Source organism: Falco cherrug, chromosome 3 (genome assembly GCF_023634085.1).
Source record: "Falco cherrug isolate bFalChe1 chromosome 3, bFalChe1.pri, whole genome shotgun sequence".
In the NCBI taxonomy this organism is placed as follows: Eukaryota; Metazoa; Chordata; class Aves; order Falconiformes; family Falconidae; genus Falco; species Falco cherrug.
In genome coordinates, this window is record NC_073699.1 from 22,322,402 (window position 1) to 22,348,942 (window position 26,541).

Genomic DNA, 26,541 nt, shown 5'->3' on the forward strand with positions numbered 1-26,541 from the left:
CATAATGAAAGTAAGATACTAAACCTTGGATTATGGAGCCCAAAGACAAGTTCAGCAACTTGAGCCTTAGCCAGAGTTCTCTTCTCTCAAGAACTCCCCTCATTCACATCAGGCTTAGTAATTCTTTTATTTTGGGAAGATAATTTCCAGTGATGAAAAGGTAGTGCCAATGGCTGTTCATCACTCTTTACCAACATCCAACAAACGTGCTTATTACTGCAACGGCATTTTTGAGATGTTGGAAGTTGCCCACTAACAACGACAGTGACACAGCTAAATTTGTTTTAAGTGGGCCATGAGGCAGCCAGCTGATGGTAACTTCCAATTGCTCACGGCAGGATGTGGGCCAGTTACCTGTATTCCATTATCTATCCCATCAAGCCAGTCCCTGTGTGATGCACAATACCTGTTAATATATGTGAGTTTTTAAGGCACTTTTATTTTCTACAGTATTTATCCAGCTTGTTTTCAATGCTTACTTTAAATTTGATTTAAACCTGTTTTTTGGTGAACATTACGTCTGAGATAATTTTTGTCTGTCTTTGTGTGTGTGTTTATGTGTGCAAGAGCGTGTCTGTCTTGAGGAGAAGACAGCTATGGGATTTCTCATGTTTGATGGAAGTAGAGAACAGCAGCCGCTATTTGCATAGTGCCCACTAACAGATGAATGTGAATGTACAATAGGCATAATAATGTTTTTAAGTAAAAGCCATATTTTGAATGCATAATTTAGGAAGGAAAACCTTTTTTTGTTTTGTTTTGCAGATATACAGATCAGCTCTCAAAATGTCTTCTGTGTCTTCCGTGCATCTTCTAAGACAATTGCATTAGCCCGCCTGCTAGTTGACTAATAGAATTAATAATTGTAAAAAGCACTCTAAAGCCACATGCCTTATGAAGTCAATGCTGGGTATGATTTTACAAGTATGTGATCCGTTTTTTCAAGTGAAATTGTTAACTGAAAACGTTCTTGGCACACAATAAAACATTGTGCAATCTGTTATTTGTCTTAGAGATAATAATTTCAGAGTGGCTATATTCTTTCTGTATCTAACTTATGACTTGCTAGGGGATGCTTTCTTCGATTTAGGAGTATTGCAAATACAGTTTTATTTACATAATATGTCTCTGAAAAATGATAGTGGTGGAATTTCAGCAGCAAAAAAACCCCTCTGTGTCTTTTCTTACTGTCCCCTTGAGTGGATATCAGGCAAATAAATGACAGATGATTTTTCAAAAGCTAAAAGAGGGGGAAATACTTTTAAATTCAACTTAAGAAAGTTTTAATATCTAAATCAATGTTATCTTCTTTCCTTTCTTTCTCCAAGTGTAGAACATGGCATGAAAAAGCTCCATTAGACAGATACAGGGTTTTTTTTCCCCCTCCATTAACACACAGGCTCACAAATACGTCAGGAAAATTTGAACTAAAGTATCTAGATCTGGAGTACTGTCTAGTTAGCCTATATACAGTCCAGATTTTTCTTTTCTTTGCTTTATAGGGATTTTTTTTCTGTCCCTTTCTCTGACTCTCTTCTGTCAGTTGCCATGAAGATAGCAAATCTCTAAACTTTCCTTATCTGCCAAAAATATCTGTAACAAAAACATTTTAAAACATTACATTTAGTTTTGTTTAATTTTGACTGAGGTAACAGTCACGATGTTTACTTTGTCGATTTCTGATTTTTCTGCACTGGGCAGTCAGGACTCCTTTCTCTGTCCTCTGCCATGAATTGCAGTTAACCAGAAGTTATTTTAAAAATGATTTGGGATGTGGAACCAGGAGTAAAACATGGACTTAGCTGAACACTTCCCAGAGATGCTTACAAATATTTTTAGTGTGTGTTAACCAAGACCATTTGTGGAGTCCCACAGAGAAAGCAGTAATGCTGAAAAGCTGAGGACTATCTTTATACCTTAAATGATATACCTGCTCATGTTGTTTCAGTAGGCTGAGTCTGTGTTGTAATAGTTCTCTTTCCACAAGAGGAAATCTTTATTTTCTCTTAGTTCTGAGTGACTTCAATCAGAAGTTATTGGTTGGGGGGGAAGTAAAATTAAGTGCATACATATTCTGGTAGGTGTGGTTGACATTAAAGAGAAGACACTGGGTTCCCAAGTGTGTGTGTCTTCTACAGTAAGGAATCACAGTAGGCATTTAAGAAACCTATTAGGACCACACAGAGTGTCAAAATTTCTGTAACACGAGCTGGCATTCTGTGTGAAAGCTATCTCGCTGTAGCCCATGCTGCCTGTGGATCGGCTCAACCACAAAGACAACAGAGCCAGCCCAAGACACAAGTTGAACACTTCCCCCAAGAAGTTGTCTGTTTTTATCAACATAGCGTACAGTGCCCTTTCATGTAGAGCAGATGTAAATAAGAGGGTGTACAGACGCCTGTTCTTTTATTTCTAACCTCTGTCCCCAGCCATACTTCTCAAAGTACTGTTTTGAGAAGGTTATCGGCAGCTTTTAACGGTCTGCGTATGGCACCATTTGGAGCCTAGCAGTGCTGCTCCGAGAATCTCCAGGTGGTCCTCCCTTTGCAGAGCAATCCATATATCCAGTGGCTCCGTAGGTGCCTGGCCGTGGCTAGCCTGGGGATGGGGCCTCCGGCTTGAGCCTGCAGCTCACATCTCACATGTGGTACTGCACTGGACCACACGCAATTTGGCAAAGAGAGACATCCATCGCTGTATACAGTGTTGGCAAAGATAAGAGCATAGAAAAAGTAGCACATATGTCTTCTGCCCATAGCTGGCATGTGAACACAAATGGATCAAACCAGCTGGTGGTGAATATCAAATCCAGAACCACACAGTGGAGAGTGTAGGGAAGTCTCATGTATGTGTTTTCTCTAAGTAGGCTGGGGATGGTGCAAATTTGTAGCGGATGAGGAATTTGGCTTAGTACCTGCATAGTCCGATGACTTACTCTTCCATGATGTCCCCTGTTCAGCTAGCAGCTAACTTACCTGTGGCAGATTCCTCCTCTCTCTCTGATTTTCACTGCTGTCCTGTCGCAGCTTTCTTAAAAGGATCCTGAAAGGGTACTGGCAGACTCAGCAATAGGGACTGTGTCTGCAAGGAGAACTGAGCAGAGGAAGGTTTGGTTGTTTAGATCCATGTGGATTCCAGGTGTTTTTAGGGTAGATCCCGACTCAGCCACACAGCAGTGTCAAATGTCTGGATCCAGGCCTGTAAAATTTTATTGACAACGGGTTTCCTAATAAAGTTAGTTTCTCTTTGTTTGGCAAATAGAACTAATTACATGAATAATAGACTGGGACCAGAGTCTAGAATATCCATATAATCCTGTTTGAAGTTTATGGGCAGTAGGAGGGGGAACTTTAGCTATAGAGAAACTGATACTTGCTTAGGAAAAATACTTTCTCTGAAACCTCAAGTTACTTACTGTCCTAAATCTGTTTCCTTCCTAATAACTTGTTTAAGTTCTCCCGATTATGTCTTTTAGGTGTATTTTTGCAAAGCTACATTATAAGTAGTTGTACAGTGTGCGAACATTAGCCTGCAAAAGTTTGTTTTTCCCCGTAGTTTTTTTAAATTACTATAAAAGAAACATTAATTTACAATTATTTCTGCTAGACTGTTATCTTCTGAAAAGATAATGAAATCTGTAATTCACTCACTCTGATGGCAGTGTTTTTATAGACTTTAAGGTTCTCTTTTTAATTGAGTTCACTCTCGGTGTGATAATTTTTTAAAAATATAAACTTCTAGCTTTCTGCATAGTCTAAAAACATGTTTGACAAAAAATTTCTGGAAAGTTGATGTGTTCATATAGTTCAGAATACTTTAAAAAGTGCCAGGTTTATAATGTTATATATCTTGAATAATTCTATAGGGTTTTTTGCTTTTTTTCTTTTTTTTTCCCCCTTTTATTCTTTTTTTTTTTTTTTTTTTTTTTTTTCTGTGGTAGATATGGTCCGGAAAAAGAACCCCCCTCTAAGAAACGTTGCTAGTGAAGGTGAGGTACAGACCCTTGAGTCTACAGGTACTGAAAGTGAAGAGTGTGGAAGGAAAAAAGAATTTTCAGCAGAGCAGATGCAAGAAAACACTGACCAGGGTGATGCGGCAGAGTTAAATAACAAGGAGGAACTTTGCATGCATGTCCAAGAGCCATCTTCCAGCATTAAAAAGGACTTGAAAAGCTCAGTGCTGAGTGAAAAGGCTGGCTTCAATTATGAAAGCCACAATAAGGGAGGAAATGTTCCATCCTTCCCTCATGATGAGGTGACAGACAGAAATATGCTGGCTTTCTCATCTCCAGCTGTTGGGGGAATCTGTGAGCCCTTGAAGTCTCCTCAAAAATCAGATGCAGATGACACCCAAGATGTGGTCTGTACCCCGTCAGGAGATGCAGCGGAGACAAATGAGGAGCATCAGATGTCGCCAAAAGCTTCAGATGAAACAGTGCAAGTGCAAAGTGGTCAAACTGATGGCCAAGGCTCAAGTCCGGTCCCCATGGCCTCAAAAAACCCACAAGTGCCTTCAGATGGAGGTTTAAGGCTGAACAAATCTAAAGCAGATTTGTTGGTAAATGATAACCCAGATACGGCACCTCTGTCTCCAGAGCTTCAGGACTTCAAATGCAACATCTGTGGATACGGTTACTATGGGAATGACCCCACAGATCTCATCAAACACTTCCGCAAGTACCACCTAGGACTGCACAACCGCACCAGGCAGGACGCTGAGCTCGACACTAAAATTTTGGCTCTCCACAACATGGTGCAATTCAGCCACTCCAAAGACTTCCAGAAAGTCAACCGCACTGTGCTTTCGGGGGTGCTGCAAGACATCAATTCCCAGAGGCCTGTCTTGTTAAATGGGACTTACGATGTGCAGGTTTGTATTTTCCCAGACTCCCCACTTCTGCTAACCGCCTTCTCGCTGCAAAGTCACTTATTTGCAAAGCCTCTCCTACCTACATGATTAATGTATTTCATATAACCTGCCTAAACCTTAAGAACCGTTTTGGTCTGTTTTGGCCAGGGTTTTTGCAGGTCTGCTGAGCATCTTGTACAGTAGAGGAGTGCTTGGCTTTTTGACCAGGGATATTTCTGTGTAAGATTTAGTCGTCGTGGTAATCAATAGCAAAAGATCTTATTCAGCAAACAAGCAAATTGCTGAATTGGTAATCATATCTGAAGGATTTGCTATCATGGAAAGAAAAGAGCAAATAATAATGAAAAATAACAACCAGATAGACAAAAGACAGCAGCTGGAAATTAAAAATGTAATCCTAAATTATCAGCTGCTGGAAGTCAAGATTTGGCTTATTGATTCTTTATTAAGATAAAATAAATGGCAAGCCTTGGCAACTCTAAAGTTGTCTAGTGCCAGAAAAACAGGATACACAATGGGTATTTAAAACATTTCAAAAAGTAACAGTCATCCGTGCTGTCCTTCATGTTAGTGAGCTTGCAAGGAAAGGGCTGTTGCCTCAGTTATTTTCTCATCTAGTTGGAGCAGGAAAAAAACTACAGATACTGCTGGTAAAAAAAAAATAATTAAAAATATCTTATTTTTACCAAGAAAAGAGTGGATTCAAAAACTTTTTCATGGAGTCTCTGTTAGTTTGTTACCAGTTAGTATTTAATTAGTTAAAAAAAACCTGATGCTGATTTAAAAAAATAAATCCTCTCATTAGTGGGCTGAGAGATGCCACAGGATACGTCAATATTTTATGATATAAAAATTCAAGTTTCAAGGAAAAAACCCACAAAGTAACAAAATTTGCATACAGAATGGATTCAGACGTCCATTCAGTTTCAATGTATGTTTGTATATGTGGTGTCCAACCTGGTAGTAATCACCAGAGAAAACTCTAGGGCATGTTAAAATCAGAAGTTAGGAGATGGAAAATACTTAAAATACTTGCAGAGACTGTAGCTGTAGGAAAGAAATTATGCAAGACAGGTTAAGATGGCTAGCATCTAACTTCAAGTAAGAAGCTGAAACGGCAACACAAGTCAGGAACTTGAAGCTTTTTAAGTGATTTAAACTTGTCCTCTTTTTTCAGAAATTCTATAATTTCTTTGTGGAGCAGCAGATGAAACTGAGGTCATTACTATGTGTAAAATCTGCAATCTTTGAACTGTTGTCTTATTAAAAGATCACTTCACTGTCTCGTGTCAGACACTCTCTCCTGTCAAACTGTGATTAGAAAGCAAATACGTGATTTAGTTAAAAGAGGTTAGAAGTGAATAATGTCAGAATGTGAAATGATGGTTTATAATTAGCACATAGTATGATGTTAATACCTGGATTTCCTGCTATAGTTTCAGTTTGCTGACTCCGGGGACAGCATCTTAGAGCAACTGATCCATGCTGTCAGGAAGACATGCAAACTGGAGCAGCTCAGGCATACACTATAGAGGAATTTGAGTTTCTAAACACACTTTCATTTCCTCCAAACAATTGTTTCGTTAGGGCCTTAGTTATTTATAGGAAAGTTTATGCTTGATTAGAATGAGCTGGACACTTTTCCTATGCAGTGCTTTCAGAAATAAAACAGATGTGTGAGCTATCTCAGTTTGAACTGATAGAAGGAGAAATAAAACAGCTGAACCTAGACTATACTTGTCTTCTAAACCCTGACAGTAAGATACTGTAGGGGAGACAAAAAGTGGTAGGAAACAGCCCATAGATAATCTACTTAAGATCAGTCTTTTCTCAGAAGAAAAACATTTTCCAAAATAGAACAGACAGCCTATACAATGTTGGCAATTTATTAAAAAAAAAAAAAAAAAAAAGCAGCAACCAACAACTGGATCTGGAAACTTAATTTTTAAAAGTGCTAATTTTCCCTGCCCAATTTGGGAAGAGAAAATTAAATAAGCTTTCGTGGCAAATGCTATACTTCATCACTGGCACATGCACCAGATGTTGATCCAGAACATGTCAGAAGATAAGTAACTGATTAATATTTTTATGCTTTCTCCTCCCCCACTCCTGATACAGAGCAGCTTTGTCAGACTCATAAACACAGTAAAAGAACATTTGAAAATCCCCTTTGCACCCACACATGTTTATATAGCTACTATGTCCATTTTGGAGGGGATTTTTCTCAGGCATCTGAGTGGCTGGTGTCTCCTGCTGCAATGAGGGATCATATCGATTAGAGCTCTGGTTAAAATTGGTTCAGTCAAATTCCTGTGTAACACAGTGAGGGAACTGAACCTGAATAATTGGTTCATCTAAACAGTATTATTTTGTATAGGTACTGGCTAAAGGAAAATAATCCCTTTGTAATTAACTTGAAATAGAAGTGGACTGGGCTTAAGGTCTGATTTATTGATCCCCTTGCACTTAACAAACTGTTCTGTTGTAGCTGGGGTGGAAGTTATCGATGGATTTATGGGCTCAGGCCAGGGAGCTGGGCGCAGAAGCCAGAGGATGGAAATGACTGACTTTGATCTGGTTCACAGTGGTCAGTTGGGGACCACGGTATATGAAGATTTGTGGTAGTGAGGGATGCTGTTGAGCCCCATAGTTTGCATTCGTAACAAAAGCAAACAAAAAGCAATGGAAAAATGTCTGAGTACAGAAAACCCCAGCATCTCCTATCCTATCTTCAGATGGGTAGGGATGTGGCCCCTTTACCAAGGATTTGGAAGAATGAAATTGAATACATTTTTGGATTTATACCACGGAAGTCAAGTCTCTTCTAGAAAATTTAACACACACACACACCCCCCTCCCCAAACAAAAAAAAAAACCCAACCCCAAAGCCAGGTTGTTGGTTTTTTTTTTTGTATTGCAGTCAGCAAAACAGTAGGGATACACATTTGGCTTCATATCCAGGTATGCAAAAGTTGGCTCTGTTTTGAAGTACCTAAAGAGGATTTGGCTGGGAACTGTGTAAATAACCCATGCTTTCTGGCCATACTACTGTGTAGATTTTTACTTGATTTGAATTTTTAATCCAGCAAGATTCCTTTGTCTTTGAAAATGTGATTTTGTGTTGAAAATCTCCTGTATTCTTTGTTCTCATTTTCTTCCTCAGAGGTTTTTGGTTCACTGAGTTATAGTAAATTCCATAGGACTGGGTAAAATCACTGAGCTGTTTCTGGGAGATCAACTTTCTTGCCGGGTATAGATTTCAGAAAACATTTGCTAGCACATCTCTGAATTCACAGAGAATGTGCTAATCAGCTTTATTGCTTTTATCAGAATAATATTTGAAGTGAGTTCAATGGATCAGCTTTCACTGATGCCCCTCATTACTTTTTCTTCACATTTAGTTAATTGATCAATCTCTGTAGACAGCTTTGTCTTGCTGGATATTTTAGCCTACGTATGGCTTTGTGGACAAGCCTAAAGGAGTAGACTTTAGACCAGCTCTGGAGACTTGAAGTAAAATTCAGGTGACTAAGTTAACAGCTACAGCACTGAAAAGCATTGCTTTGCTGCTGTATGATTAAGTCTCCTTCTGTGTTTGATCTAATGGCTCTCTAATGTATATGGAAAGGTCTGGAGACAGGCAAGTTGCTGGCAAGTAGGCAGGAATCTTTTCTTCATCCCCAATTTTTTTTATGGGACAGCTTCAACGGAAAGGTTGAGAGTGCTGTCTTCCACGTACCAGCTTATAGTATGGGTAGGACATCACCCAGCAAGGGAGAAGAAGCAGGCTTGGATCCCCTCTGACAGAGCAAGGAAAGGAGCCTACTTTTCCTGTTTCCTGAACAAGTGTTCAAGCCATTAGGCTATTGTATAAAAGGGAGCGTGACCCCATTTCCTGATATGTTTTAAAAGAAAACAGTGTCCCTCAAAGAAAGGACAGAAATGTCTGCATTCAGGTGAGGGTTTCAGATGGCACGTCCCAAGGGAGAAGGGTATTCCTGCAGCCGTGAATAAAGGCATACCACAGTGCTCAGCAGTTCTTACGGTGGGCTCCAGGCAGCTTCACACTGTGTGTGCTACCTGGAGGGGCTTCCTGCGCAGCATGGCCCTGCTTCTGCAGCTTGTTGTCGTAGACCTACCTCCTCTTACGTGCAGCCATTAAAGAGAGATTCAGGCTCCTGTCGGCATCTCTCTGAAAGTACTAAGAAGTGATTATATTTTTTATTTATTTATCTTTTACCCAGCCCTCTCATCTTGATTGTTTCATGGTTTTAGATACTAGACTACCACATAAGATAAGATGACAAATTTCTGAAAAGCCATGGGACTGATAAAAGCCATCCAAAAGTTTCTTGATTGTATTTCATTGAGCTGGGGAGGGAGGGGTGGCAAAGAAGAAGAAAATACTACGTTACATAACTATCCCACAGACTAAGGAGACAATGGCAGCAGAATTTTTTCTTTTAAGGTTCTAGACATCCAGTATTATAAAAGCTGTCCTATACCACTCAGCCCAATTCTTTGTCATATATGACTAGGGGTCACAACTTCTGCAGGTTTTTCACAGCAAATGAGAGCACTTCTGGCTGTCCATCTACCGGGCTGCTCAGTGTCCTAGAAAGTGGCTGAAGTGCCCATGGACACAGAGTGTGTAAAGCTCTTCCTTTTGTCTCCGTCATAAGCCAGTGGTGAGCTCCGTGTGCCTACACAAAGTTATGCATGTGTGTTTTTTAGTAATCTGGATTTCAGTATATCAAATGTGGCAGCTTTTCTGTTCTCATGTTAGAAGTGTGTAACTAGTATGAAGTCTGGTCTAACTAGGATTCAGCTGAATGAGAAACAGTGGTTTGATTAGTAGCTTCTGCTTTTTATCCTCCACTCTTATATTAGCAGTTTGAATATGAAGCTGTGAAGGTAAGACTGAAAAAATAGGGGGTCTATACAGATGTAATCGACATCCCTTCTCATGTTAAAGGTTTTTCTCTACATTTTTGGTGGTTTTGGCAAAGGGACTCTTACAGATACAGTGATAATCCAGACTGGAGGCATAAACAAGTACAGCATTTACTTTTGTATTAGTAAAAAATCAAACCTTCTTAAAGTTGAACTTTGGTATCAAGTGGGTTTCCTACAAGGTGACATGGATACATCACTAGTTGACATGAGCAGGTGAAAATATGTATGTGAATGAATTTCATTTTCCTCACATGCTTAGAGAAATCGATCCCAATTTTATATTGTTGGTCTTACTGACTTTAGCTCAATTGTCTGTACAACAGGAATTAGGTCTAAGTGATCTGACCAGCTGTTGCTGGATATGGTGTATGCTGAGCTCTCAGACTAGTTTGTGATGTGCTAGATCTTGAGGGGTGTGCTAGAACAGAACTTGCATGAAGCTGTGATGTCCCAGAAGGTCCATTTCATCTGTCAGCTGCATTGTCAACTCTCCCTGGGGACTTCCCTGCTTAAACTGAAGGCTGTCAGGCTGTCTTGGGTGTTGCATCTGCGTGTGTGCATACCTGTTTATTTTGAGTCTTATTTCTGGGTCACGATCAGGCTTGGAGACTGCCTTGCATGCTGAGAGAGTCACACCTCATGAACATAGGAGTCAGTCATCTCTTCTAAACCACAGACATGAAAAAGAAATGGTGGCAGGTGTTGAAATGGGTGGTGGTAAAACACACAAATATACATTCATATGTATGTGCTTGTTTGTGTGTATATGTATGTGTTTCTTTTCTCATATATATATATCACTGAATACACGTATATATATGAATATTATGTGAAAAAGCACCTGTGGTCTTACAAGAATCTAAATACTATATTGACTATAGTTTATAAGTAACAATTTATATTGTTTATGTAGTAGAAGTTCTTTATATCATTTCTGTGGAGACATTAGCAAGTTTACTATTCAGAATGATATGCAGTGATCTACAGCATGTCAGCTGCTAAATAGTAAGTGCCTGGGAACATTCACTTGTTCTGTGAAGAAAAGAGCTATTTTAGCCTTTCTTGCAGTGAGAAGTAGTCTACCGTCATATTAAAACATTCAGATGGGCAGTTTCTGTGGAATAACTGATGTGATGTATATGCACAGCCTTCAAGGCAAAGTTATTTATGTGTTAATATGCCTCATCTTTATGCCAGGGATATCTGGTGGTGTTTGAAGAGACACTAATGAAGAAAGTTGGTGAGGCTAGTAATAGTCACAGATATATTTAAAGGTATAAAATGCTGAGCTAGTCCACAGAAATGAGAGCTCAAAAAGTAAAAGTTGCTGGGAAAAAAGGAAAGCAGCTAGATTTTCTTCTGGTGTAAATCAGTCCAAGTTTGCCTTGAAGTCTGTGAGGCTCTGTGAGTTTACAGTAGCCAAGGAACTGTCTGGTAATTTTATCTATACAGAGAGAGAATAGAAAGGATGGTGCTTCTTTTAGGTGCTAGATATTAGTCTACTAGCGTTAGCTAGCAAATGAAATTCTTGATTCTGTGTTATTTACTTTTGTCGTTTTTGCACATCTGGTCTCCTGACCTTAATTTAAGTGCTGCAATTGTTCTGTCACAGCCTTTGTTTTAAAAATACCTTTTAAATTCTCATGTCAAAAAACATACTGTCTTCAATGGCAACAGAGTAAATTGTGAGAAGAGTACACCTATCACACAGTAGTTGGCTTTCTTGTTCTGGTAAGTATGAATAGCCCAGAAAGCCAGAAGTTTGCCCTGAGTCTTTGCCTCACTTGTGCAACATTGTTCTGTCTACCTATAAGTTAATCACGGTACGGTAAATAGTTTTAAGAATATACTCTGAAGATTCTCCTAGTTTTACATGCAGAGAGTGAGCAAGTGAGAGGGAGTGAGTTCTGCGTAGTGGAGGGTAGAGAACTGGGTGGTGTTTCACAAACTTGCATGAAAGCCAGGAATCTGTTCTGGCCTGCACAACATGAAGAACTTAATAAATGTGGGATGGTTAAAATGTTCTGGATGCTATATTGCACAAAGCAAATGAATAAACAAGAGCATTAGAAAATATTTTAGGATTAGAAGATTAAGAGTAATTGGCAAAGGCAGACTGGATGGCTCAGGAGATTGGTAGGGTATCTGGAGCCTTTCACCTCCTGATTAGCCAAAGATGTAGCCCAGGTAATAAAAAAACCCCAAAAAACCAAAAAAAAACCAACAAGAGAAAACACACACACACCCCCCCAAGATTAACATTTGCTGTTCCAATGCAGATGGTTGGTCTAGTTTCTAATCAGCAGTTGCAGAAGAAGCCAGGGGTCAAAGACAGGTTTACCCAGTGCGTGTAAGCCATGCAGTTGAATCACTTATGTGGACATAGGCCACTAGTTTCTGCTGGTAGAATTTTCTTCATGATATGTATGATTACGGGAGCTGGCAGACTTTGTCTTCCTGGGGTAATTTTTTCCATTTTCTGTAAGTAACATTTGTAAACTGCTTCAGCAAAATAACATTTAGGATTGAACTTTGAAAAGGAGGTGGGAGAAAAAGAGGTAGGGTAACATTTGGATCAAGGGCAGATTAAATATCAGAGAAACTTTTTTAAAGAAATCCTGAAATTGCCTTTTCTTGCCCAAGTCCATCTATTCCATGAAATCATTGGTTTTGGTCTAATTAAGGTAATACAGACGTATCTGCTGGAAACCTATAGTGCAATTAATACATCTTTGTTAAAGTGCTTGCCAACATGCTTTAGAAAGTACATCTTGAAACACTGTCAATTATTGTGTTATCTTTTCTCCTCTTTCTGGCTATTTTTGGAAATGTGCGTGGTGTATAAGGAGATAGCTTAACTGTTAACACATGAACTTCAGTCCTTGTGGTAAATTCTTTCCCAGCCTTCTAGATTTTGATAATTTTCCCTGTTAATGAATTAATGATTAAGAGTTCTGACTTTCAGGGAGTCTTACTCTGAAGTATATTTCAGTTTAATCCCAGACTGAGACATGGCTTTGAAGAGCAATTTTTGAAAAACATCAGTGCAACCACCTCAAGCATAATAATGGAGTACCCATTTGAATAGACATCTTCCTCTATACTGCATAATAATACCAACTATATTGCCAAAATTGAGGTGCTGCAGGAGTAAGTGATATTCCCACAGTCTCAGAAGGAAGCGACAGTGAAGGGAAGAACTAAATCAGGTTTCCACAGTCCAAACAGATGCCTTGTATGTTAGCTTCCCTTTAAAAACAGAATTATGAAGATTAATTTTCTTCTGTGCTTACTGAGGGAACTGTTGATCTATATGTGCTCTTATATTTCCAGTGCAAGCTGTACCTGTACTTGTGACTGCCACTAGTTATGTCGGCTGGCACTTTGGACTCCGCTGCTGTAACAGAATTGCAGAATTTTAGCATTTAGAAACCTTTGCTTAGTTTCTTCTTTATGATGAGGAGGAGTGTCTACTTAAGAAAATAAAACTCTGTCAGGGCAAAGAAGGGGACTAGGTTTTACTGGGATCAGAATGAAGTAGGGGAATAAATAGGAGAAACTATCACTTGTGATACCACACATAAATGTGGATATTGATTTCCGTGGTGTGTGTATACAGATACTATTTTTTCCCCCTTTCTCCTTCTCTTTCTCCTTTATTTTTCCTCTTTCAGGGGCAGGTCAGAGAAAACAGGACAATTACATACTCAGTGAAGGAGTTTAGTGCCTGTACATAGAGATACGATATGTTACTGAAAAATCTGAAAGTCAAGCCAAGACTTGAGCAGAGTGCACAAATCCAAACAGTTCTGTAAATGTGTAGGCTTCTTCCAAATTTGGCTGGCTGAAAGCTGAAACAGCTTCAGTTTATACCGTCACTTCAAGTGCTTCTCCAGCCTCTTTGCATGGAAGCCAGTTTCTGCAGTTCCCTTTACCTGATGACCCCCAAGGAGGCTTTCAGTACATTTTGTCATGTGTGAAAAATGGCTTTTGAGTGTAATAACATTAAGATGACCCTGCATTACCTTTCACGTACATGCTCTCCTAATAGGATGCATTATTTTGAATTGTGGCAGGGTAGTCAGGGAAATGCCAACCCAATAATTGGTAATCAATTACATTCCAGGGTTGTAAAGACTGTGTGTGTCCGTCCCCCTCCCCCATTGCAAAAGGTTAACACAAATGGTGTGAGAATACTTAGTTCTGTTTTATCCTCTTGTGATGCAGAGAAGGATGTATTAGCATGGGACACAAATTTGCTATGTAGGCCACTAAGCAGGATTAGCACAAGTTACAGAAATGATGTGAGTTACAGTCCATTGTATAAAATGCTAGTACTAATAATGTTTTTTCAGTGTCCAGAAATAAAAGTAATTGGCAATGAACAGCAGCTGGGATTATTTTCACTCCATTTCTAACTCGTGTCTACAGAGTGTCTGAAAAATAGGTATGTTATCTGTAGGATCTGTGAATGGACAGCTGAGAGTAATAGATGTATTTACTCATTAGAGCCACTTAAGGTAAAGCATTTTGGCCAGTTTTCTGTGCATGCATAGAACAAACATAAGTATCTAATTAAATGAGCAAAACCAGATCACCTTGCAACTTACATAATTGTGCAGCATGCTGCTGTTATTTTCTGTTTACCGTAATTCCATCAGTGCTGTCTTTTAAGTTGTCTTTCAACACCATTGAGACTTTGAACATTGAAATAATGCAGTGGATGGAGACCAGAACTGCCAGGAGTAGGCTCAGGTCCCACTGTTGTCAGGGGATCAGGCTCAACGTGGCTTTGTCTCCAGTTCTTGCTGGCCATAAAATGAGATCTCTTCTGCAGTACAGATCTGTTAAAACATCCCTCTTCCAAAGAACCTCTTCAAAACCAAATTCATAACTTGATACCGGTGCTTAGAGCCGCAATTTAAGTGAAAATGTTATTACAGCTAAGTCCTAGTTATTTGGCTGCCCAACTCACCATTGCCTAATGAGATATGTTTCCTAAACAAACAGAAAGCGATTTCCAGTTTTAAGAAAAAGTTTTAACCAGTTCATGGGAACTGTGCTTTCTTTAGGAAAAATAAAAAAGAATTGGAGGCCGAGTAGCAGCAGCTCATTATATCATGGTTTAGCAACTCATTGACTCACTATACATGTTCAGTTCTGATGGGATACAAAGGATAGCATCTCATTCTCTGAGCTAAATGGCTAAAAGGCATTTATATTATATGCATTTAAAAATGTTTACATTTCATGCTCTCTGTATGTCTGAGTCTTTCCGTATGGTGTGATACTGAATGAGCAGTGATCACACGTTTTCTTTGTGGCACAGCTGTTGAGGAGGAGAAGAAAAATAATTACACCATTTGCCTAATGCATTAGAACTGAATCCTGCAGAAATGCAGTAATACAGTTACTGGTTGGGAGAATGGAAATCAAACCCTGTGTGAAAATTTTATGTTCCCTCTAAGACATCTCTTGGGGGTACAAACTGAGACCATGGCACAGGGAGGCTTCCACCCATGTCCTTGATGTAGTGGTGTAGATGCATGATGGCAAAGGAGCAAATGTCTGTGGATTTTGGATGTAAAGGGGAGTTATCTTCTGGGTGCTGTACACTATTTACGATTCAGGAAAAGAAGTAGAGCAATGGTGACATTTTTGTCAGGAGGTTCTTTCTTTGGCCTTCAAACTAGTTGTATGGGAGCAGCAAATCTCTCCCTGATGTCAGGGGCAGGTGTGGTGCACTCCTGGGAAGGGCAGGCCTGCCTGCTATGAGAACACAGGGTTTAATAACTGCAATCCTGGAAGCCTTGTTTCCTTCCTGCAGACCATTTTGCTCGGAGATCATGAGAACAGTTAAGTAGACCTACCTTCTTTTTTTTTTTCTTTTTTTTTTCTTTCTTTTTAATTAGTGATGTCATGGGCTTGGGTGTGGTAGGTTCCTTTGCCACATGCCATTTTTCTACTGTAGTTTTTCCATCCTTCTTTACTAAATTGAGCTCTGTGCATGACAGGAAGAGAACATTTCCTTGGAGAATGTCTGCACTGACTAATCTTTGAGAAAACTGCCTTTCGTTTCAGACATCAGCCACTATGGCTGTGTTAAAAGGCGTCCTGGTGGATACTGGATACTCCTGTAGGAGTGGTCTTTATAAGAATTGGTCATACTCCAACCTAGCACACTGAATTTGTTATTTCAAATTTAGTTTTTGTTTGCTCATATTTAGAAAGCAGTTCTCTTGGACCATTAAGCATGAATATGAATAAAACATATAAGTGTTTGTTGAAAGAAATAGACTGAGGTCGTGTTCTTTTGTTCCACACCTGGTATAAACTTCCAGCAAAGTCTCCTGTTAAAAGGTTCAGGGATATGGGAATTGATCATTGGATCTTCTATCAGTGATGTGATTTAGTAATTTAGTGAAGGAAGGAATAGTCCTATTGGAGAATGCTCAGTTAAGATCATGTCGTGTATGTGTGCCTCAGTTTCCCCCAAAAATTATTTATTATTTATATGGGATATATATTCAGCTATGTGAAACATTAAAAAATCTTCAGTAACAAATGCTAAATACATGAGGGTGTACGTATGATATCTTCACTAGGTTAGTACAAAGTGAAAATGGTGGTGATGTTTAATGAAAGAGGCTTGTGAATTAATTGCTCTCTATTTCTCTCTCTTCCCACCCTCCAGCCCACCCCCACCCCCCCCACCCCCTGCCCCTTGCTATTTGAATAAATCTACAATGGAGCTAAAATGACATTATTCTTTATTCACAGGTTACTTTAGGTGGAACCTTTATTGGAATTGGGCGGAAAACTCCAGATTGCCAAGGCAACACCAAGTACTTCCGCTGCAAATTCTGCAATTTCACCTACATGGGCAACTCCTCCACTGAACTAGAGCAACACTTCTTACAGACTCACCCAAACAAAATGAAAGCAGCCCTTCCCTCCTCTGATTCTGGTAAAACTTCAGAGAAAAACTCCAATAAATCCAGTCCTACTCTTCGACCATGTGATTCTGGAGACTTGGGGAAGTGGCAAGACAGAATCACTGTAAAAGCGGGAGATGATACACCAGTTGGATATTCGGTGCCCATCAAGCCAATAGATTCCTCTAGACAAAATGGTACCGATACAACCAGTTACTACTGGTGTAAATTTTGCAGTTTCAGCTGTGAATCGTCCAGCTCATTGAAACTATTAGAACATTACAGCAAACAGCATGGGGGAAGCCAGGCAGGAGGCCTTCACCCAGATCTGAATGATAAGCTTTCTAGGGGATCTGTCATTAACCAGAATGATCTAGCCAAAAATGCAGATGGGGAATTAGTGACAAAGACAGAAAAGGGTTCGAGTGTGGCAAAAAAGAAAGACTTGACTAGCAAAGGAGCAGAGGACAGCATGGTGACAAGCTACAACTGTCAGTTCTGTGACTTTAGGTACTCAAAGAGCCATGGCCCAGATGTAATAGTGGTGGGCCCACTTCTCCGTCACTATCAGCAGCTACACAACATTCATAAATGTACCATTAAGCACTGTCAGTTCTGTCCCCGAGGCCTCTGCAGCCCAGAAAAGCACCTTGGAGAAATTACTTATCCATTTGCTTGCAGAAAAAGTAATTGTTCCCACTGTGCTCTCTTGCTTTTGCACCTGTCTCCAGGGGTGACAGGAAGCTCTAGAGTCAAACACCAGTGCCATCAGTGCTCATTCTCCACTCCCGACGTGGATGTTCTCCTGCTCCACTATGAGAACGCACACGAAGCGCAAGCGTCTGATGTCAAACCCGAAACAAATGCCCTGCCAGGGGCAGAGGGGCCGCTGACACTCAAGGAGAACAAAGAACACTCATGTACCAAATGTGACTTTACCACCCAGGTGGAAGAAGAGATTTCCCGACACTACAGGTATGGTGAATTTTCGCATGTTTAATGATAGGAACCCAAACAAACAGGCCCTCCCTTAGTTCCTTAATTAAATGTCACCGTTCCCCTAACATTTAAGGAAACTGGAAATCAAAATACGAACGTGTATGGATATAAATCTTTACAGCCAGGGTCCAATCCAACATCCACTTTGTTTTGGAAAACCACCAGCTAAGTTGGTGGATTTAATTATACATTTAAACCTGTGCAAAGAAGAGGGAGATTCGGATTTGTGTACAGATGCTGAAGTTCCAGCATATTTGAGGTCTGGTCAGCTATTTTCCGCCCAGAATCTTTTCAGTACTATTTTAGTTTAGGCTTCTTACCAGAAAGCTGGCATCTTCATTCAGTAGGGGAACACAAACGGCTTTACTTTCCAAGATAGACTGTGAATCCTTTCATGCTCCGTAACAGTGCTTCAATGTACTACCTTTTTGTAGTATTTTCCACTCCCAAGTCCAGCAACATAATAATTAGTTTAAGAGCATTCCACTGCCGTTTTGGTGTTGGTTTCACACTGGGAGCAGACACTCTTTTGTCTGTTGATGTCATCCCCCAAGATCCTTTTGCAGATGCTTATTTTCGTGTTGCTGGTTTACAGTGTCGTTCTATTTATTTTAAATGTTAATGTTCCTATTTGGGGGTGGATGCAGCCAGTCTCCTGACTCAGTCTGACACAATGTCACAGTGGCAGCCAACTCCCTGCTAAACTTCTTGGGTCAGTTCCTGGGCTGTTGTAAACTGGCAGTCCAGTTTACATCGGAGGAGGAGCTGGCTCTTAGGCTTTGTAAAGAGCAACAGTTATGTGCCGCTGCAAAAGCGATGTTAAATATTAGAAAATCATGCGGAATATGTTAATAGTTAAGGCTAATGCGTCAACAACAACGGAAAACTCAGTATCTATCTCATCTAAAAGATCTTTGCATGGAAGCCAGCTAGAATGAAGACAAAAGAAGATGCATTTTCAAAGCTAAAGCTTTGTTAAAAGCGCAAGAAACCGTGCCACGTTTAATAGATTCCAAGACATCCAAAATTAACAAAGGCAGACTGGGGCATGATACTTTAATAGAGATTAAAGCTGGGGGCATCCAAATGTTGCCCAACAGAGGGCTGCATTGGCAATGTATCAGGAGTCTATTTAAAAAAAAAAAAAAGGAAAAAAAAGAAAAAAAAAAGCAGCAGATTGCTCATCTTTAATTTGGAGCTAGGGCCCACGGAGGATTCAGGTCCCAGCATGTAGTGCCCCATTTTTGAGCCAAGTGGGCCTGAGGGATGTTGTGTGGATTAATTAGTTAATGTTTGTAAACTGCTTTGAAGATGAAAAGTGGTATCTAAGTTCCAAGCATTATTATAGCAGCTTTGAGCCATGCTGTAGAACTCCATAGGCAGCACTTTGTCCGCCGCTGGGGCATGGCATGATCTTTTTTTAGTGGTTAAATAACTGGAAGATTGAAATGGCTCCTTGACTGAAAAAAAAAAAACTTTTATTTTGCTGCAGCTGGTAATTTAAGTTTTAACAAGCACGCCTATTTAAAATCCTTTTTCCCAAGGAAAGGAGAAGCCATGACTTTCAAAATTAAGTGCTAAGTCTGAGATGGGGTAGCAGTAGTTTCTCCTTTGGAGGGCTCAGCACCCTGCGGCTCTGGCAGTTGTCACCGGGAACTGCACTTTGGAAAATCAAGAGATACACTTAAGCGTTCAAATCTCGACTTGTTTGTCTAAAATTAGGCTATTCTTTTCAAGACAGTCGAACAATGTATTTTCTTAAGCCTCCAGTCTAAGACGTTATGGAGTACGCTGAGGATGATGTGTAATTAAAGCGAAGTACAACATCCTTACAACTGCCAACTTCTTGCCCTCTCCCCTGCCCTCCCCGCTTTTTAATTTGAGTTTTGTTTCTTTTCTATGTGTACTGCTGCTGTTTTCCCCCACTGTGCACCTTCTTTGAAATCACAGCAGTTAAGTTTAGTTTGTGGTAGGTGCTCTGTGATGGCAAACACCAGCAGGTTTTATTGCTTTTCTATGCATAACCTACTTTTCACTCTACCAAACTGTAACAAATGCAAAGAGAGACTTTTGAGGCATTATAACTTCTATTATTATTATTATTATTATCATCAGACACTTTTTTTAATAGAAGTTTTGCATATATTGGATATGTATTTTCTTTCCCTTTTTGTATTTTATTAACTAAAGATACAGAGCAGTTCAGATTTTAAAAAGTAGACAATCTATAAAATAGTAGTGTTAGGGAGTTATGTGACACACAGAAACGTGCTGATATTGATTCAGCTCACACCCTAGCTGGCCTTCTCTGGGTCTGCATCAGAGTTTATCTTGACAGAATTGTTATGTCACGTTATGTATTCCTGATGCGTTTAAAATGCTATACATGTACATATATCTAAAACTTGTTCATTGATATAAGGAGCTGAACAGATTCTAATGGTAAACATAATACCAAGCATTAATGGTAGTGGCAGAAAGTGTTCTGCTGTTCACATGTTTAAGTTTACTCTTGATAATCTATGAGTATCAGAGCTGGCTTTAGATGCTATTCATATATTTTGGTTCAGGTATTTTTTGTCTGCATTTTTTATTATTTTCATTTTTGAGTCAGATGCCCCAACAGCATGCTTAATGTATTTTCTTTTTAAGCTCGTTTCCTTTTGACTCTAGGTCTACAATTTCACTCTGTCTGCTAGCTAAAAAAATTTCTATCTCCCAGTATTATTTCTTTGCAGTCATGTGTTTGCAATAGTATTAGAATTTGCAAAAGTAGTTCTTTCCAAGCTTTCTATCTATTGAAATGTGTACTTACACTTAATGCTCATTCAGTATTTCTTGACATGATTATTTGAGAGCTGTTCAGTTAAATTTGAAGTTAATGAATCACATTGCACTTGAGTTTACTTGTATTTAAACCTCACTAAAATGTGCTTACTCAACTGAATCCCCAGAAGGTTTATTGGCCTCCATTTTCTACTAATTCTGGTACTACTCATTTTCCATTATACCGCTGAGGAATCAGGTACTTTTCATGTTCATTGCAAAGCTTAGTTTTTCCTCAAAAACTGTCTAGTATTCTGATGAACTAAAAGGTGCCAACACTTGTAATTTAGATAAAAATCATACTGAGTATTTAGGGAAATTTTGCGTGTCGAGTCACTTAGTCTTAGTTTTTTTTCTTAAGAATGAAAGACGCTTCTTGCAGAATTGTGGTTGTGTTTTTTTTTTCTAATTTTGCCGAAAGATGTGAGAAGACAATGCGTTTTCTTATTTTTGCAAAAACTAGAATTTTTCATGTAAATCCTTATTTGTCAAAAAAGACTGACAGAAAGTGTTTGATCAGTGCTAGTAGTAATTAAAAATGCTCTGCTGAAATATGTGCTAAACTTTGTTTTTTTAAAAAACGGGATGGTGATTTATTAACTGCAAAATATAAAAAAATAGACTCAAATGAAATATATGCTTTGGCAATGATGTAGAACCATTTGTCTAATAAACATTGTTTGAAAATGTGGGTGAGAGCAGTTATGTAGGGCTCTCTTTTGAAATTAATTACGAGTTAATCTCAAATTAAATAATTCCTTAACTCTAAAGATATATGGAATAGCAGGGTAAATGGCAAAGGGGTACTCGGGGCTTGCACTGGGGGCACGGGGGGTGTCAGAGCTGCCCACTCTCACTGTCAGGCAGCAGAAGCCTGAGCAGCGTCTTAGATGAGCAGATTATGGAAATGTGGAGCCTTTGGGACACTCCCCAGAGAAGCCAACCGAGGGCAAAAGTGTAAATTGAGGCCCACCAGCTCCCAGTTTTCGGCAGTGGGAGCCTTCACTCCCTGAACAATAGCAGCATCTGTGAAGACCTTTTCCATCCTCCTGACACCTTAATTCACTGCTCCAAACTTCTTTGCTCTTGCCAGTGGGTTTTGCTCTCCTTTCATCTCAGCCTTGCTGTCTGCTCTGCCTGTTCTCTCCTTTCTGACCCTCCGCTGAGTTTTCTTACTTTGCTTGCTGTCTTTCCTTCTGAATATTTTCTGCTTCCCACAAGCCTGAATGCAGCACCCGTCCCAAAAGAAAACTTTCTTAGAACTGTTTCTTCATGAGAAATACTAGTAATTATTATATTCATAGTGAGATTCAAAATGGGCAAAAATATATGGAAGTGTTACGACAACCATACTTTCATCCAGAATATTTTCTATGTCCTAAAGCCTAGGAATGTCTTCAGGTAATTTAAAAAAAAAAAAGTAAATTACTTGTTTTTTAGAGTGTGGTGTTTTGTAATACTTCAGACTAGTTAGAAGTATGTCAACAAGATTTAATTAACAACTGGCTAGTGTCAGGAGTATTGCAGCCCATTAGAAAGCTCAAGTAAAGAACATTAAATCCATCCAAAAAACCCCATCTAATCTCTCCAACTTCAAAATTTTGCAAGGGAAAATCTTTGTATCTTATAGTACCCAATTCAAGTACAATTCGGTACAACTAAAAAATGATAGGGTTTTGTCAAGTTGTCAGAATGTAACAGTGCAGCAAAGGTTTGGCCTGAGTTCCTTGACATTTCATCTTGGGATCGGGCCATAAATGTTGTAGTGTCCATGAATAATCAGGTCTTTCATTTATTTTGTAATGAAAATAATAATGCTAAGTGATATCAGTGGATGGGATGACACTGCCATCCCAATGCCACATGGAAGATAATGCCTGTTTATGGCCTCAACCTGCTGTTAGTTTGCTTGAGTGGTGTACAAGATCAAAAAAGAGAGAATGCTGTTTTCTTCTTCACTTATATTTCTTTCTTCCATACTGAGAACTCTCATACATACATCTCTCCTTTGATCGGCCATATACCAATGCACTGTATTGCACCTGTTGAATTCAGGGTTTCAGACGGTATAACCATGGTTTAGCTGTAACTTTCAGGTAATGCACACAAGTGCTTATCATGTACTTTGCAAGTCGGAATTTTAAAAATTTTGTTGCTTAACTTTTAGGAGCTTTGTGCACAAATATAGGTGTAGCTTGGGCCTTTAGAAACATGGGTAGGTTTAAATTCTAGCACAAAAAGAAATCAAACATTGCCGACTTGTTTGTTGATTTCTATCAGGGTGTGGTAAAAACAGAGATGAAAACATTTTCTTTTTATTCCTTGTTCTCGGAAAGAATAAGTTCCCAACTTTCAAAAGTTCTGTAATAGCTGATGATAGTTATTATTTGAGACTAAGACTTACAGTGGACAGTTCCAAACTTTAGCTTACTTTTCAGACCTTGGGGATAGAATAATAAACAGGACAAACCCACGCGAAGTGTGAAAATTTATAATGTCGATGGCAGATTACTTTCTAATGCATAGTGGAAAAGTGTATGTCATGAAAATAAAAGCTTGTTGGGTTACTATCTACCTAAATCAGTCCTTGTCCTTTCCACATCATAGTGCCTATCATAGTCTTACAGGAGCATGAAGGAATGCTTGTATGACTCTCTTTGAATCAATTATAAGTAATTTAAATGAACAAACCTTTAATGTAAGAAAGGTCATTTCAGCTGCGCTTCAACAGTGTACTTGCAACTGCATCTAATATTTGGCATTTATTTGTGGCCTCAGAAGTGTGGTACCTCTCCTGTGGTGTATATTGGTCCTGATCAAAAACATTTAGCCAGTGTGTGGGGAAAAAAAAAAAAAGAAAAGAGAAGTTAGGCAGAAAAAGATCAGCTGTTTGGAGGTGTGATATCTGTAGATGAGAGCCAAGTTAGGAAAAGGGGTTAGCTATTGAAAAAGCCAAGTTAAACAAGAGACACTTAGGGCTAAGTAGCCTCCCAAAGGATTGATAAACTTTCACATGGGGAGTGTATTCGGTTGAGCCATTAGCCCCAAATGGTGTCTTGTTTAACTTGGCTTTTAAGATAACTAGCCCCTGTCTAACTTGGACTTCCCTGTTGGTATCCCACCTTTACAGGGCTGACCCTCTTTAGAACTTGGCTTTTTGTATTTATAAAAAGGGTTTGATCAGATAGCACTCTCTCTTTTTTTTTTTTTGGTTCAGAAGAGAATTAAGCTCAGTTTAGAAAAGAATTAAGTTGCAAGAGAGAATATATTAGTGTCGCATTGAGAGACAAGCTGATTTTAATAAAACACAATTGTAGAATGAAGAAAAAGGAACACAGCCAGAACAGGATTTTAACCCACAGCTTGCTCTCCCACAAGTAGATTTTGTTGCCATAAGGCTATGTGGAGAATAGCTGACTTTATTTTTTGCATAACTGAACGAGCCCATCTAGTCCCTTAAAATGCATACAAATACGGAAAATGACAAAAAGAAAACTGATATTGCACAAGGGCTAAAAAGCTTGAATCTCAATGCGTACTCATGTCTGCACGCTGACACAACTGCAAGAAAATCAGACAATGTAAATAACATATGGTTTGTTTTTCCAGCAAAAGGAAAGAAGGAAGACAAGGAGGTTTAATAAGTTTGGCAAGTTGTCCCTTCTAAACTATCATACTCTAAAAGGGACATTTTGTGTATCATTCCAGTTCTACAGATGCACCAAGAGCCAAATCCTGCTCTTACTGAAGTCAATGGGAGTTTTGCCATCAACTTCACTGAGACTAAGATTTGGCCTCAAAAGAATTAATTCTAACAATTGGAGTTGTCAGGGCAGTAACAGATTTCTCATACAAGTTTTGTCCTGTGTGGATAGTGAAAAGCTCGTTTTTTAGCTTGGCTAAAGATGCTGTTGTGACTCTGAATGCCTGGGGTGTGGATGTGTGAGTGTGTCTGTAGGGAGAAGCTTTCACAGAGTTATGTACATTTTGATGAAGGGCAGGGACGGTATTTTACTTTGCGTTGGTACGATGCTGGGCGCAGCGGGGCCCAGAGCCTTATGGAAAGCTCTGACCGCTCCTGTGCTATAAACAATTATTCATAATGGCATTATAGAGCTCATAAACAGTGTTCTGTTCCTATGGTAGATACAGTAAATGGGTAACATGTTGTTCTCATGTAGCAACATATGCTTTACATAATTTAGTAATGCAGTACTTTATATAGGCTTTTAGAATAAAAACAGGAAGGTGCGTTATTCCACACTGCTCCACAGCTCATACTCAAGCGTTTCTGTATTCAATGGGAAAATGCAATTTGTAGTGACATAGCCAGCTATTTTGCTTTTTCTTTAGAGCAGCATCTTTTAAAGTTATGTTGAAATATCCACAGAGAACAAATAAGTAATATCTGTTGTGTACAACCTTCTGTCCTTGGTATATTCTTAGCTGTAAGTCAACCAGAGCTCCGCTCAAAGTCATTGTTGTCAACCAAAAGTCTATGAAATTGGTGGAAAGCAAAGAAATTAGTTTAAACTTCTTAACTTTCTGGCATACAACAGTGTTATACGAAGTGTTTGGGTTTTGTTGTTTGGTGGTGGTTTTTTTTACAAAAAAATCTATCCTCTTCTAACAATTTGATTTTGTTTGAAAAAAAAGTTACTTCAGTGTTTCTACTGCAATAGAAAGTGAAAATGTGTTGCAGCAAACTGAAGAGGAAGAAACACAAAATGACAGTGAAAATTGTATGAAGTTTGGAAAAGCATGGTGGGATGTGAATGAATGACAGGAGTCTGTTCCAAGGCATGGGGGGAAAAGACAGCAGGGTTTTTCCATATTGTATAAGACACCAATGTAAACCTACTTGCTTTATTTAGAGGGAATCATACTGTAAGTTAGATATATTTTCGTCATCTTCATAGGTAGAACCACTGTGAGAGGGGAAGGCCAAGGGGAGACTCTCACCTTAATACACTTCTCGTTTTCTTCCAGGAGAGTACACAACTGCTACAAATGCCGTCAGTGCAGCTTCACGGCTGTTGACACTCAGTCACTACTAGAGCACTTCAACACCGTGCACTGTCAGGAGATGGACATCACTACAGCCAATGGGGAGGACAGTCATGGTGTTTCGTCTATCAAGGAGGAGCCAAAAATTGACCTTAAGGTCTACAGTCTGATTAATCCAGACCCCAAAATGGGGGAGCCTGTATCTGACAGCATAGTAAAGAGGGAAAAGATAGAAGATAAGGAAGTGCTCAAGGAGAAAGGTTGGACTGACAGTCCCAGTGATGATCTTCGCAACGTGTCCTGGAGAGGAACAGACATTTTGAGGGGGAGCCCGTCTTACACACAGACCAGTCTAGGCTTATTGACCCCAGTGTCCGTTGGCCAAGAGCAGCCAAAGCCTTTACGGGATAGTCCAAATGTAGAAGCTGCTCATCTTGCGCGGCCCATTTACGGCTTGGCGGTGGAGAGCAAGGGCTTCCTGCAGGGCGTGCCAGCTGGAGTGGCGGAGAAGACCGGGCAGCTCACCCAGCCCTACCCTTCATCCGGGGACAGCAAGGCAAAGGATGAATCCCAGTCCTTATTACGGGTAGGAAGCTCTCTCTCTTCCCCACCCCCACCCCCACCCCCCTCGCTTTTTATGATTACATGTATGTTACGTTTAATTAGGCATGCAAAGAATTTCTTCAGTTCCAGAGTGATGTGGTTGGGGTTTTTTTCATGCATAGATAAAAAAATAAAAAATCCAGGAAAGACTGAAAGACTCAAACCTGTAGAGCTAAACAGGCAGGTAAATGTTCCAAAATGTTTGCATAAAACAATGTATATATTAATGTAGTATTAGTAATCAAGTGCTTCTGCTTTTGCTATTTAGATCTGATTGAATTTTGTTTAATCATTCCTACTAGCTGTGCAGGTTGATGTTGCATTTGAAGAAGGAAGGTTTAGAACC

The 26,541-nt window shown here is 39.4% G+C and overlaps 1 protein-coding gene across 5 annotated transcripts in view; it reads left to right on the plus strand.

Moving 5' to 3' along the window:
* TRPS1 (transcriptional repressor GATA binding 1) overlaps positions 1–26,541 on the plus strand; it is a 219,689-nt gene that overhangs the window by 39,035 nt on the left and 154,113 nt on the right. For 2 of the 5 annotated variants that reach the window (XM_055705279.1, XM_055705278.1), the window contains exons 2-5: positions 766–924; positions 3,941–4,869; positions 16,606–17,735; positions 25,575–26,178. In XM_055705279.1, the coding sequence (XP_055561254.1) occupies positions 888–924; positions 3,941–4,869; positions 16,606–17,735; positions 25,575–26,178 (2,700 nt within the window). In that variant the 5' untranslated portion in view covers positions 766–887. The remainder of the gene's footprint in view (positions 1–765; positions 925–3,940; positions 4,870–16,605; positions 17,736–25,574; positions 26,179–26,541) is intronic. The other 3 variants (XM_055705282.1, XM_055705280.1, XM_055705281.1) reach the window with 3 other exon arrangements.